General features: G+C 40.0%; 1 protein-coding gene across 2 annotated transcripts in view; it reads right to left on the bottom strand.

Annotated features, from left to right (window-relative positions):
• Positions 1-16071, bottom strand: part of rftn1b (raftlin, lipid raft linker 1b) — a 125397-nt gene that overhangs the window by 66604 nt on the left and 42722 nt on the right. For both annotated transcript variants that reach the window (XM_026185312.2, XM_080308165.1), the window contains one exon: positions 676-853. In XM_026185312.2, the coding sequence (XP_026041097.2) occupies positions 676-853 (178 nt within the window). The remainder of the gene's footprint in view (positions 1-675; positions 854-16071) is intronic.

Here is a 16071-nt window from a genome sequence, read left to right as displayed (position 1 = left end):
TGATGAAAATCTTTTTACTATTATGCATTCCAAAAAAAGAAGTAATTTCTGAACTATAACACAATAGCCGTAAACATAACCATTATGTAGACCCCGATGTCTGCCACCAACAAGCCAAGCTACCATTTTTGCAGAAGATGAATCAAAACCTGATTCCCACTAAGTGTTTTTCTGCATAATGACACCAATTAAGGTACATTAGTAATCTTAACAGGCTTTCTTAAGTGACTATAATGGCTTCATCATTTTGTGCAAAGAAAGGTCTTATTCCCACAAGTGTGGCTAAGATGTCTAAGGCCCATGAAAGATGATTGCCTCGGGGCCAGACCCCAGTCTTTGTTTGGTAAAATACTTTTAATAAGAGCCCTCAGTTTAATGGTGAGGCCGATTCTTGTCCAAAAAACGCCCCCCAAAACCTTTTTTTCAGTATTTTATTTAACTTCAGAAAACTTTAAAGTAGTACACATTAAAATATTGAAATATGTTTACTTTTTTACATCCTCTTTCAAATATCTGTATTTGCAATTTTAACACAAACACTTTACTGACAGTGTGCCATCTTTTCGGGACATGAAGAAAACTGTATGTTGGTTGAGTAGGAATTAATATTTGAACTCTCTCCTATGTAACAATAGTCTTAGCTCAGCCAGTTACACATTTAAATGACTCTCTTACCCGTCATTTAATCGGACCAGTATGGCCCTGTAGAGCTGGTACTGTGGGCTGTTAGACTCTGGACCACAGGGATGGATGAATGGATGAACAGCAGCCAGAATGAAACCCTGCTGGTAAAGCTCCTGCAGCTGACCTGGCAGCTCTCGCACTGATGAGAGGCGCAGAGTGGAGGTCCCACCTGAGAAAAGAAGTGGGGAAGAAGTGTGTTAGAGAAAGATGTTTGCATGTGGAACAGGTTTAATGTGAGAGCTTACAGCTTAGTGATAGCTGCAGAAAAGTTCTCATGAAGGTTAAGTGTCATTTGTTTGTCAAACAAAGCAATCAGGAGTATTTGTGTTCATTTAAGTTTTCTGTGTTTTCCTGTCAGCCACCACTGCCTATGTTCATAATTCAGCCATTCTTCTGTTTACTCTGAACAAATTACAGACTCTCCAAAGCAATCACTGCTGTTGCAAGAGTGGGTTTTTCTCCTGGCAAAAACGACAAAGATGAACTAAATTTCCTCTAGTATGAAGTAAATTAAATTTACTTATTTGTTCACAAATCCTTTTAGTGCACATTTTCACACAGGAATTTACACAGAATGCAATTTGAAATTACACAAAATCAGATTTCCCTCATGGACTGATCGTAACACAAGGTATATGTACATTTTTGAGGCAATGATTAATTTTAAGCCATTAACAGAAAGACTTGCAATAGCAACTTTTTGACACTGACTGTCACAGTGACAGATGCTTTCCTTTCCCCCCATTTAGTCTCTTGGCCTTTTTCAACCTTTCCATATTTGGCTCTTCTCTACCTTTCTACTCAATGTCCTCAGACTTTCCTCCATTATGAATCACCTGCTCTTGCTCTTTCTTTCGTCACACTCACCCATCGCTGACTCACTGTTGCACACCTGTTTATTTTTCTGGATCCCGGCATACAAAGTATAGCAGCATGTTTTAACCTCACCCATTCTGCCTGTGCATTCATTTAGGTCCATTTTCTTCATCAACTATGACATGCACACTTGTAACACTTATTCTAGCCTTCATGCAGCTCAGTGTGTAGAGAACAAAGAAATGTCTAAGGTCACAAGGGCGTTTACCCCTTAACGCCTGGGCTATCATATTTAATCCATACAGTTTTTTGAGGTTTTGGGACTTCTACTTCCTCTAATTTTTTCTCTTGAAAAATCTAAATAAATTTCACAATACACTTTTGAACAATTAAAAAATCTGTAACAAATTGAAAGTCAAACATAGTAATTAAAATGTAATTAATTTCTTAAAGAAATTTGTCAGACTCTGCAATAAACTTTCCATTTTTTGCATTTTTATGGCAATTATTTTACAGTTGAGGCTTTAAGGGGTTAAAAAATATACTAATGGAGGTACTGAGAAATATTTCTCACTGCAGTTCTTGGAGTTTGAACCATTTCTGTCACACAACCTAATGACAGAAATTACCATCCTTTGTCACGGCTGTTAGCTCCTTTTGATTCACCCTTTTTTCTCTCACTTGAGCTCTTCGTCACTGTACAAAGTTTCTAGTCCAGATAGACCTGCCTACAATTACAAATCTATTGACAATTATACCAGAAAGCATAACAGATATTGTCTTCAGATACTGATTTAAGAGTCATTTCCATTTTCTTGGCAGTTAGCTTTTTGCTCCAGCTCCACAATCTGTGAGTTAAACAAAATCCAGTCAGAGCTGATTGCTATGGCTCTGTATCACAGCAGCCCTCTATGTTCTGACACTCGGAGTTGCTCTCAGCTCAACTTAACTGTCCAAGAAGAGAGGATGGAGCCCCGACATTAATGAGCAGCAATCACTGAGCTTCTAAAAAAAGAAAGTTAAGGCCAGTGCTGCTGCTAAAAGCTCCTTCTCAGCATTATTTTTCTTCCAGCAAGGACCCCAGACATACACTCGAGGGACAAAAACCTGCAGCAGACAGCAGCTGTCAATGGTTTCACTCAGGGAGCAGCCAGCTGTAATACAACAAGCCACACACAGCTTCTGTCAGACAACATTGCCAATTTGGATGTATGGTAATGAGTGTGGGAAGAGAGAGTGGTTTAGTTCAGGAATGAAAGTAATTGCATTAGAAAATAGAGCTTAATATCTGGATGAAGAAGAGGAATGATGGAGAGTCACAGCAGCAGTGACCACATAACAAGAAAGTCATAAAGACGTAAAAATGGGGCCTGGGCCTGGATAGATGATGGCTCGGATCACAGCAGTACGCTGTATGGGGCAACATTTACTGCAGGCTAAACAGCTGGGGTGAGTGGGAGCGAGCCAAGATAAAGAGCTGGGTGCAGAACGAGAGACCGCGGAGGGAAGAGACGAAAAAAGGAGGATGAGGAGGTCTGGTTGTCTTTACAAGCTGTCACAAGACATGGGAAATGTCACTTTGGCTAATTAGAGTCAATGAAACTACACAGAACGAAAGGTTCAGATCCATGGGAAAAGTCAGTCTGCTAAAGTTCAATGGGAGGTCAGAGCGAGGGCGAGTGTGGGTTCACCTGACTGACGATGCCAGCAGTGCTGTTTTTTTGTGTTTGGTCTCAGGTAGAGTCAGCAATGCTAACAAGCCTTTCAAATGATCCCAGTACAGTTCATGAAAAGAATGAATCATCTTTAGAGAGGTAATCAGCGTGCTTTTTTGCTTAACTTATCAAGTAAAGTTTGATTGCACAGTGTAGTGGCTATGAAATAATGGCATAATCAGCATTTAGACTGGCTCCCTGCAAGCCTTGCTTTCATTATGCGGTTCTGTCTGCCACCGTGTGCGAAATCTCTCAGGAAAATTAAGGCTTGACTGCACTACCAAAACAGGAAAAGGATAGCGCTTTTGTTTTCCCCAGTAGCTATAGGTAACTTGCCCATGTAGCTGAAGTGGCAGATGGTAGAGTAACTGTGGAAACTTTAACAACAAGAAGAGTTAGCAGAGGAGGCAAAGAAGGTGTAGAGAAGAGTGATAAATCAGGGTTCAAAAGCCATATGGAGTTAGCATTATTACTACTAAATCAGCAAATGATTGAACTTGCCTATTCATTAGCCTTTTGCTAACACTTTGTTTTTAATTTTATTATTATTTTTTGTCATTTTAAAGTTATCTGGTCCATGCTACAGGAACGCTGGGGGTGAGACTGGCTGTCACTTTCACTGAAAACATCAGAAAACCCCAAACTATACAATGCACATTCTATTTTTTTGTAATCATGCGGCTCTGAGCTTTTTAAGACATCACTAGACAAACGTGCATGTGAGAACATGCCCATCACAGTTGAGTCTGACATAGCCAGTCTTTAATCTGCCAGCTCCCTACTTGCAGTGTGACCGTCACGTCCTGCCTCCAGCACGCTCTAAACTACACAGAGAATATCCTCTGAGTGAACGACTTCCTGCTCCGTGCTGCATGAAAGACTCGACAACAATTGAAAATATCCTGACCTGATTATCTCGTTGTTGTCCAAAGTTCATGTGTAGAAACTGCTCTGATGTTCCTGAACATCAAAGGAGCAAAGGCTAAAAATATCCACAAACACTAATAGTCTATTCAATACTCCAGCCTCTCTCTGTGTATTGAATTCCTTGTGCTCAAGATGCAGGGATTTTTTTTTCTTATATATTCTCACAGTTCAACACAAGGACACAAGGAGCCAGATTAGGGTCAGTCAGTCAGTCACCGCGCATTTAAACTCGTGACACTCACACTGTCATACACAGTCAGTGTTGTTATTGTGTGCTTGTGAAGCAGTGAATTATGACATACCTCCTGCATGTGTGTGAATAAAAAATATATTTTGTTATCACAATAACAAAAGCAATTAGAGCTGGTGCTGCTGGATGACATCACCCCTTCAAACGTTTAATGTGATTTCTATATTTTTTTGTACTTTTGGATATTAAAAAACAAAAAAACATTTTCAATACCAACACAATGCAATGCCTGCTTATTCAGCATTTATTTCACCAACCCAAAACACTTTTATAACACCAGCACTGTGGTACATATATGCAATATTTCAGGATGTGCTTTTTGTGAGCTTACAGTATGAAATCCTTATGCAATCTTATTTGTGTAGCTATAATCTAATTATGTGCTCAAATGTATTCTGGGATGATTGTATTTTCTTAATAATTTTATAATGTAACCCCAATTACATGCGATCCATTGCTGCCCTCTCTTTGCACTTTGCAGACAAAGTCATCTAAAGCTCACGCATGTGACACTGCATGCTATAACAACAATGATGTGTTGTGCTTTAAGCTGGCTACGCTATATCATCAGGTTTGCAACAGAGGCACAAGGGATTTGTGGAACAACCGTGCTCGTGCCAATCAGACAGCAGCTCCTGTGATGTAGATACAGAGCTGATTCAGTCCAAACCGCAACTCTTCCTTCTGGGTACAAATCCAGAGATTCATTGTGGAATGGCTAAAGTAGAAGAAGAAGATGATGATGAAGAAAAAGACGAGGAAAGGGAGAAAAAAATCACATGCTGTTCCTCCAGGGAAGAAGAATGCTTCGGCTAAAAATACTCCTCCAAATTTCTCAATCACGCTCTGTCCTACTGTGCCACAATGCAGGAGCTTTAGAAGTTAAAAGGCGTGGAGGAATTAACACAAAGAAATAGGCCGCCATTGCAAATGGGCGAAACGTATTTTCCCCTCCTCCTCTCTTGCTGCTTTCCTCCACTGCTGACTGCCTTCAGAAATGGAATTAATCCTTCTGTGATCTGTGATTTTGCTTTTTCATTCCTTCCCTTTTCATTTTGGTGCAACACGAACACCCTGTCCTTTCCCCGAAGGGATGCTACTGCGTGTGCACGTGGTTCATGAGGTGCTAGATATGTGGAAAATGAAACCAACTTTGCTTGCTCTCTGATCCCCTTATTTGAGAAGAGTAAATAAGGAATGGTTTCAATTAGGCAGTGTGAACACTGCCACTGGAAACTTCTTAAGTTGGCCTTAATCACTGTGTGAGCTGCTAATAATCTCAACCAGAGGCCTTTAAATACAGAGACTCTACATTTATTTATCAGACCAAATTTTATTTATCATGCTGTCCCCAAAGCAATATGATGCCCAGTGCTGAGTTTCTCTGAATCTCTTGCTGTTGTAAGGATGTTTACTCTGCCCTAAAATCATGTTAGCCAAGGAGAATCGCTTTGTTTGCGTAGATGAGAGTAAATTAGCCACCTTATAACTCCTCTATGCAAGTGTCGGTGTTGTTTTTGTACTGCAAATATTCCGGCCTTTTTGAAGGAGTCTGTGGTCGATCAGACAACGAATCTGGTAAACCTTACATGCAAACTGGCAGCCAATTACTTCACTCCATCTTTTTGTTTACCCTGGAAGAAAATTCTTGCACATATCAACAGAGAAGAGCCCTAAACTAACAGGAACAAATCGCTTTGTGACAAATAATGAGAAAAAAAAGAGCTTCTGGCTGACAACCAACAAATTGGTTTTCTGGAAAATTGTGTAAGCACAAAGCTGTCAGATAGAGACTGCCATTAAACACAGAGAAGGAGACAAAGGAAAGGCGTGAATGTATGTATGGATGTATGGATGGGGAATGATGGCTGTGTCCTCTGGATAACAGGAAGATGCAAAATCATTTACTCACCATTTGCTGTGCGTGACAGATCATGGTTAAGCATAACTTAGTGCTGCATGAGTATGACTACTTATTAATATCAGAGTTTTGCAGTGATCCTCTGAGCATTACAGGCAGATGAGGGAAAAACTGAAGCCATTTAAAATTAAAAACTGTGGAAAAGGCCCATAAAATTAATCGAGTCATGGTGTATTTCTTACTTATTAAACATTCTGACTGAAGTTAAAAGTTTACGATGTTGGAAGTTTTCCAACATATCCATGATGCAGCCTCCAGGGCTGGTACATGAAGTCCATACACAAGTGTCACAAACTGCAGTTCCTGCAGTGGCCACTTGGGGTGGCACCAAAAGTAACTCAATCCCCATAGACTCCCATGTTAAAATGTTTCACTTTACAGCCGAAATAAACATGTTTGAAGCAAAATTTTAATTCAAAAAGGTGAAGTGTTGAAATTTTTTTTTTTCTATTTCGTATTTATTTATGTTATTTATTCCACTGGACTGGTGCTTTTTTGGAGCATTTTGATGGAATCATCTGGCAAATATTATGACCTAATGTGAGGTGTGTGCTGAAATTTTGTTGTATTACATTTTTGTATTTTATTTATATTGTGATTACTGCTTACAAGCGTTAACGTAGCACTATATCCTCTCATCTAAATATCGTCACTTTGAGCTATATTTGAGGCTTCAATATGTAAAGTCCAGAAAACCGGTGGGTAATGTCGCCTTGATCCATATTTTATATGTAGTTGGTGGATAATTATTTTAATAACTGCTAGATTATAGCATAAACCTTTACAAAAGCTACTTAATGAAGCTTATAGAATTTCTTTTCTGCTGCTGCGTCTCAAGTTCAATGGATTTGGCCATTTACTCATTACAGTGCAAAATGATGTAAAAATGTTAAACTTTTAAACGTTAAACTGTTCACACTCTCTGTTCCCCACATCATGATGAGGACCCTTAAGTGTGAGAGTAATGCACAGGGTCTCCCTTTAGTTAAATTTTGCCTTGTCGTCTGATATACTTCATGAGGTCCCTAAATGTCTGTGATAGACAGGATGAGACTGCAGGCAAATGTGTGCTGCTGGTGTAGTTGCTGTCAAGGGACACTTCACTGCTGAAGGAACATTTCAGAGAAGTTTGCAGCAATGGGAGAAATCTGAACTGCACAGACATTATGAATGGGTATATTTTAATCACAAACAATATATTTTGCTGAACCTAATCAAATAGTTTTGTAGCCTGAAGCCAAGAAAAGAGTGAGAGAAGAAGATATGTCAAAAGCCAAAGTTAATTGAACATGTAAAAATAGCTCTCCCAGACAGAACTCAAACATCTGCCTTCTGGTCGGGCGGCATGTGATTATATTGCCACCATTTCGCTGACCTCTTAAAACTTATTGCATATTGCTTGTCATTTATTCTCATAGTGCACTATACATATCAAAAAAATTATTCTATAGGCATTCAAATTAAATCGAGAAAGAGGTCCTGTAATGAGTAAGGCGTAGGAATGGACTGAAGCCTCAGAATGACAAACTCACAGATGAAACAGAATATCAGTTATAAAGAAAATGCAATTAACACAAGTAATAAGGAAGAAACAATTGGAACTAACTATGATAGACTGCGTGTGTGTGTGTGTGTGTGTGTGTGTGTGTGTGTGTGTGTGTGTGTGTGTGTGTGTGTGTGTGTGTGTGTGTGTGAGTGAGTTCAGCAGAGTTCATAGTGAAGATGTAAACAGTTTGAATATGCGTAAATGAGAGAGTTCAGCTGAGGAACAGAGTAAATAATAAACACCCGTTCCACTTACAGTGTTCCTGTGATGCTGACCTTCCACACTTGGCCACACATATTTAACTGACTCATCACTTGGAACTGGCAGAAGCCCCCATTTCACATGTTCCATGTCTGGAAAAGATCCAGATATGGCTTAAAAGACTTATATTTACACCAACAAATCTGATCGCATCTGTCTGTGTTTTCCTGTCCTGCCAATCCACAGACCCATAAAAGAGTTCAGCCCATGTGTTAGAGATGTGACTGAAGCTGTTTGCCAGTCACACAAAAAATGACAGCCTGGATGACGAACGGGAAAGGGCTCCGAAGGAGATCTAAGCAACACGAACCGTGATGTTCAGCGTTTGCCAAGATCATCACAACATGCAACACCTCACGGACGGGGATGCAGGAATGCTGGAGCCGCTCTCTGTCGCATCTTTTAAAAGTTAATACATATGCAAATTTCAATTTGATTATTTAAATGCTATTATCACAGTGTCAATAACCTGGAAGTAGCAACCTCTGCATCCCACTTACTGAGATGCATTCAATTACCTTTTAAGTATGCATCATACACCTCCTTAGCATCTACTTAAGGTAGTTTGGGCGATTGGATGGTAATGCCTTCCAATTTTTCTCAGCAACATTCATTGTGCATTCAGACTAAATATTTGCTCATATCAGTGCAAGAGGCTACGACAAGAAAAGATTAATGTGTCCTTTCCCTGAATATGACCCAGATGACCTACTGGGACTGGTGTTTTATAGCATTTTTCTAGTGTTGCTCGCCCTTCAAAATGCTGGCATCAGTGGCAATTTGGGTTTCAATAGCATCACCCCTTTGACATGCTGACTGGAAGAGCTGGTGGAATCAAAACACCAACCTTCTGATTTACTAGATGACCTGCTCGACATCATCAACCACAGTTGTTTATGTGCTGGTGTTATCACCCTGAGATTGGATCAAATATAGTGGTGCCTTAAAAGTGAACTTTCCAACATGTATTTAACATTGTAAAACCATCATATTTTCCTAATCAGCTCCTTTCAGTGTCCAACCTTAACCAAACAGAGAGTGAAAAAATTGCCATCCAATAAACATTAAAAATAGTTCAACATATGAGTCAAACCCCAGTGTTTGTGCCATAACTACCTCACCTCACCTACCACCTCAGGCAGACCTTTTACTATTGCGGTGGAAACACTCCTATGTAATTTTAGAAAAGCCCATGATAAGCACAAATAGCCAATATAATGATGTGGTTGGACGGCTTGTTGGAAAATGCAATCCAGGATTAGAGACAGAGGCATGCGTCTGAAAGCATGTGGCATAGCAAGACAGGTTTTTACAACTCTGGACACACAGACAGATTTATTTATTTATTTATTTATCCATTTTTACCTTTTGTAGTAATAGTTTTGACTCCAACAACAAAACACAGTATTCACATTACAAACCACCTAAAGGCAACCTCACACATATTTGATTGTCCCAGAAAGCAATGTTACCGTCTGTGTAAGATATACAAAGTCATGCCATTACATAGCAGACTTTATGTAGTGAATATGCATCTTCTTAAACACATATCTAAACATTTACAGCTTTCAATTGGATTAGTAACCTAAAAAGAAATCTACTTTCTACTCATTGTGATTACAACACAATGACTGTAGAAAACACAGTCATTGTTACAACCCAATATGATCATAGACTGTGTGTAAAGTGTATTTGTAGTGCGACATCCCTCATTTGTTTTTGGACTACATGTTTTGAAACTTTATCGTTAGCATCGCGTTCAATATGTGCAATTATTTTTGGACCCATAAATGACCATTTTTAGACGAGACAACAGAGTGCTAACATTTCAGCTGATGCTAATGAGCAGTTAGCAGGTTGCTTAAACGGCATAGGTGAAACTTACAGATCTGTACATTTGCTAATTAGTGCTAAGTAGTCCCAGAGAGTTGATTCCGTTCATTTTGATGTATTATTTTCAGGAACGTGCATGTTTTGAGCATGCATCAAGATATAGTGCTAACTAGCACATTATGGAAGTAAAATATGGGACTTTCACTGACCAAAACTAGAGCACATACTTTTTGGACAGTCTAGACGTCACAGGAAGCCATGAAGTCATGTTGTACTATCAAATAACTCTGTCAGAAATCCACCAAAAGGTACCAACAGCACAAATGGCCCAATTTGATGACGCAGACTTAGCAGAGATCAGATTTAGCAAGCAGCTATCAGCTACAGCAGCCTGTCAGCATTTCCAATGTGTGTGTGTATGTGTTAGTCCCCATAGGGAAATTACTCCTCTGTATTTAACCCATTCACCCAGTGAAGCAGTGGGCAGCCACCAGTGCAGCGCTCGGGGAGCAGCGTGTAGGCACGATACCTTGCTCAGAGGTACCTCAGAGTAGCCGTTCGGTAGATTCAAGCCCCCGACCTTCCGATCACAACCACTTTATCTTCTGAGCTACCTCTGCCCCCACTTCCGTCAGTTAAAGCAGCCGCATTCCTAATTCTAGGCTTTAACAATATCCAAACGGATGAATTTTAGGGGGGGAAAAAATCAGAAGAAAATGATTCATCCCCATATAGCTCTCATGAAGGAAAAATTAGCTATGGGGACTAAATTCAGATTTGGTACCAACATTGTAAACATGCTATTTTAAAAGATGAAGTCATTTTAACCAATTACGGGAATTGACTCACGATGTTGCCCACTGAAGTTTTTGGCAGTTTTGCACAAACCAAATTAAACAGGTCGCTTCAGTTCAATACTATCTTTGAGAAATATGATTGCCTCTGAAACGCTTTGGTTTGAACACTTTTCAGCTCCTTGCTTACCATCTTGTAAACCTTGCATTTCACGCTTGCTGCTATCCTCCTTAAACAAGTCACCGCCGACACTCATCTCCACCAACTCCACCCTGCATATACTCAGCTCTCCACCTCTCCTGTGCACCGTCTGTTGTTTCGGATGGTTGACTGCATATTTAAACTCTGTTGTGTTCTGTTCATGGTTTATCCAGGATGCATGTAGGTAAGGCTTTGTTTGCTTGTGCAGAATTAGAAACACTTTCCTCTACCTCCAAGATTTTGTCAGTATGCTCTTGAGCAGGGCACTAAATCCTAGACTGGATAAATGTTTCTTCTGTATTGAGTCCCGAGCACAGCACAACACATGTATCCTTATTCTACTTTCCATACATAAATGTGACTTCCTGGGAATAATAAAAGTTAAAAAATGAAAAAAATTAATCTGTCAACTTTGAATTGAATCCCTGCCTCTGACACTGGCTCACTTCCCCTTATAAACCCATCTGCCATGTAAGCACCTCTGAGCTGGAGCCTGCCGCATTTCCATCACTCACCACATTTAAAAATAAATGAGTAAATATGAAATTAATAAGCTGAAAGATTGGAGTGCCGAGGCTGTGCGCTCACACACGTCACGCACCGCCTCTGGGAGAAATGGTTCAACCACATTTGCATGGGGGAGAAAATAACCCAGCATATATTATCCACCCACTGCAACTGATTTTTGATCCTGCTGCTCCTATCTGTCACATCTCTCATTCGGTGATATTGACTCATATCATCATGATTAGAGAATTGTTTGTTTCTGCTAATACTAACAGCTCAATTAGTGGCTGATGTGTTCATACTGGTGGATAGAATTGCAGAGGACAGAGTGTCTTTATTTTCTTTCCAATGAAAAGAAGTCATTGAAAATGCCGCTGTGCCACTGGGGACGGGGGGAATATATTCCTGGTACGACATCAGCGTTGCTTAGTACCCGTTAACACAGACAGGGTGACACCTGGTGATTCTCAGTGTTGTTTCATGTAATGTACCTGTAATGAATATTTGCATAGCAACAATGAAGTTGACTGTTTGGGTTTTTCAGCCCAGAAATTTAAAATTGGTTTTAGCTTCATTTTTATCGCAGCTGCAATTAAAATATTGGGATCTACTTTCTCAGACCTAAAGACAAAGACCGATAAAATTTGTCCAAAATGGCATCAATAATAAGGCATCTCAGGGGGTTACTGGTCACCCAGCTTTACACCCCTGTCCTACATTCTTCTTCGGTCATGGATCACAGTCCTTCAGTGCATCAGTTACTACTGTCTACTCTAAAGTTGAATTTGCATTAGATTAGTCTTTTATAATAACTACAGAGTGATAACTGTGAACTTAGTCTTGCACAAGTAAAAATCACACCACAAACAACGTACTATATTTTGCCAACTGGGACTTTTGGAAGTTTGTGTGTCCTCTACACATGTTTCTGCCTCTTTCCTGAATGAGAGTTAAGGAGTCTGCATTAGCAAGTCTAAATGAAAGTTAGGACAACATTTCCAGCACAAATTAATGAAGGACTCTTGTTATATCATTCGTTGAAAAAGCAAGGCCTAATTAGAGGCGTAAACTCTCAGCGGGTGATTAGATGGATAATAAAACGTGAATAATATTAAAAATTAGTTTGCTTGTTTTTTCCAAAGTAAAGTCCTTTGTTATGTTGTCCTCTTTGGGACACCTGGAGTACTGCAGTAATGTTGCCTCACAGCAACAAGGTCCTGGGCTTGAATCCAGCATCTGGCCAGGACCTTTCTGTGTGTAGTTTGCATGTTCTCCTGTGTGTGGGGGGGTTTTCTCTGGGTACTCTGACTTCCTCCCACAGTCCACTGAAATGCATTTAATGGCTTAGGTTAGTTGGTGAGTCTAAATTGCCCATAGGTGTGGATATGAATGTGAATGATCATCTGTTGCTCTGTTAGCCCTGCAACAGCAGACTGCCGACCTGTCCAGGGTACACCCTGCCTCTCACCCTGTGGAAGCTGAGACAGCTCCGCCCCCCGGCCAAAAAAACCCCAAAACGTATATATATTGCTGATTTAAAACTTTGTCCTTTTTAAAGCATAACTAATAGTTTTTCAATCAAGAAAACAATCTCACATATGACTGACATTTAACAAATTGTTTTCTGAATTGTTTTCTGAACTCAAACTGCAAAATAAAAATCTCCAGAAATCCTTGTTTTTGGCTACCCAGCTATAACTCAAGAGGTGACTGTGTGGCTCTTTTTATCTATGCATATATGGCTTTGTGTACATTCGACAACACAGCAGGGAGACACTTTGTTTTTAGGAGCGTTATTTAGTTATTTTCTGTTCCAAAGAAACCACCATGTAGTGCTGCAACATGTGTTTCCCAAGCAGAATTATAAGCTCTTACAAGTCTGTGCTCTCTCATAAAGTCTTAATAAAAGCTAAGCAACATGAATATACTGTAATTGGCCTTTTGGAACTGAAGGCACCACCCTGCTATTCTCTCTGTGAAGTAGTCATATCGTTATTCAGTGTCCAATTAAAATGGCCTTAGTCTCCTCAGGAGCGCTCCAGTCCTGTGAGGACCACCTGCAGCACCCTCTCTCAGCCTCAGCAGTCCGCCTTGAGTCATTAGCCTTCATACGAGCTCAAAATGGAAATGCCAGCAACTCCTCTGTCCGCCGCCTCTTTTATTTTTCCCTGCTCTCCCCCTGCTCTGCTTTCTCTCATCCCTCTCCCACAGGAGGGGGAAGTTTTCTCTGCTTGCGTCCTCTGTACATTTAGCCCATTTTTCTGCCTCTGCTCTCGCCAGGGAATCTACCCCACTACCATCTACTCTCCTTCGCTCTCTCTATCTCGCTTTTACCACCACTGCTCTCTGCTGCTTCCCCTCCTACAAAAAACCCCGCCATCCATTCCCTACTGCGTTAAGAAGAGCAAAATCTTTGAAGGGTCTCTTCTGCTCTTAACCTCTTTCTCTGCCTCTACAATTGAGAGTCTATATTCTGTATTTTCCTCTCATTTCTTGTCCTTAATGTCCAGATAGTGGTTCAAGGCAGGAGAAGGTACCAGCAGTGTGATAGTGAAATGAAAAAAACAGCGAGCGATAAGACCTCAACTTGGCTAGCATGGCCAAAACCAATATTTGCTGTTCATTGTAAGTCACAAGTTGTGCACAGTCCAAAAAGCCTATGGAATTAAAGCATTCTCAAGGAGAATATAAAATACGAAATCCCACTGCGGACAGGCCTGTGTGGCATAATTATCAAACTTAAATCTCTAGCGCAGAACTTCTATGGCCCCTTATAAGCCTGAAACGAGGAACAGCTCCAATAACAATAATCCCTGTTTGTCATTGTACTGGATCAATTTCTTTTGTTCAGACAATAATCATCTACTGAATGCTAAAATCATTTTATTTAGCCTCCTCTTTTTCTTTCCAGCCTTTACTTCATTGCTTGCAGTGTGTCTGTTACTGTGGTTGAGCCACTTTTGAGTGTTAATAAACCAGTAATTGGTACGCCCATCCCATAAGGTTGACCAGCTGCCCCATTTTATGTGAGACTGTGCAGAAATTTGAATTTTTGTAGCCTATTAACAGCATAACCTCCAACTCCACTTTTAGGATTAGACATTTTTGCTAAAACTCATATTTATGGCTGGATAAGGTGACTCTGAAACATCTGAAGCCTTTCAAACCAGACTTCTAGGTAACCTCTGATGCATGTCACCTTCACTCCTGTCTTTTCATTCCTTTGGCGTTTTCAGTCAGGGCACATGTCTGCTCCTCGCTAATGCTGGATCTGCTGGAGGTCTCTTCCTGTTAAAATGGATTTCTTCCTCCCTGCTGTCACTGTGTTTGCTCACGGGGGATTATCCGATCATTGAGGCTCTCTCTCAAACACTGTAGAGTCTTTACCTTACGATACAAAGCTCCTTCAGATTACTGTTGTTGTTGTGAACTGGCACTATAAAAAAATTGAAGTGAATTGCAGGAAACACTTAAAGCCTTAAAGTCTAGCTCCAAACTATTTCTGTGAAGAAAGCAGCGAAGGCTGTCATTATGGGTCGACTGCAGGTTAATCTGTCACCCTTTTCTACCGCCTGTGCTGCACACATTGGGAAAATTGTAAGTAACCACAAAGTCACGAGCTATGCATATTTTAGAGGAATATGATGAAACTACTACAAATAAAATAAAAACACAGTTAAAAGAAACAATAGGAAACTATTTTATCACTAGATGAGGGTGGTGGAAGGTGAGCCTGAAAACCTTTTTGAATTTTGTGACACAGTACAAAAAGATTGTGCTGATGTTTGGTAAGCTTCTTGGATTTTCAGCTTTCAAGCTTAAATCACAGTTAACAGGTTAAGCAGTTATTGTAATAGACTTTGCAAGACCTACCTTCAGTTTCCCAACACTAAAGAGTTGGGAGAAGTCACTTAAATTAAAATATCACAGGATGTAATCATAAATCTATAATCTTTTTAGGTAGTTTTTAATATTTAAGCTCGATCACAGTTCCACACTGTGACTAGAAAGCAGAAACATTGCCTTACGTTGGTTAGTATCTGACCACCATCGCACCCACACAGGGTTTAAAATTCTGGTGTAGTAAGAAAAACAAAGAAGTCGGTGGGCATAGTCAATATTTTATAAACTTCTCTGGCAAGGCAGACAGTTGGGAGTTTATTAGAGTTTACTGCTTTGTAAGATAAAAATAAAAAGGTCATCAGTCATGGATCATTAATAACCTGTATGAATCACAGAGAAATTCAGACTGTAGTTTAATTAAAAACAAAACAAAAAATCCCCACAAAGATATTTTATTGACTCTATTTTTTCAATTTCTTTTTCTGTGACTGACATAAAGCTGAGTTTAACTTGATCAAAGTACAGTGGCTCAGGGTGCACTGATAGACAGAAGGGATACTTTTGTCAGCTGTTTGAGGAGATGTGCTTTAGTAGACTTTAGTCTTTAAGCAGAGCCAATCTGACACCATTATTATGCACAGACACACAGAACGGTGCATGAAGCAGCTCCTGAGCTGCGATGCATAAAAACACTGCACAGATGTCCAGACTGATTGTGTTACGCTCATTAATGACATTAAAAAAAATTAGCTGCACTGAAACGGACAAAGTG

The sequence above is a fragment of the Astatotilapia calliptera genome, chromosome 11 (assembly GCF_964374335.1).
Source record: "Astatotilapia calliptera chromosome 11, fAstCal68.1, whole genome shotgun sequence".
NCBI lineage: Eukaryota > Metazoa > Chordata > Actinopteri > Cichliformes > Cichlidae > Astatotilapia > Astatotilapia calliptera.
Note: the sequence above shows the minus strand (reverse complement) of the source record. Positions and strands in the feature narration are given on the sequence as shown.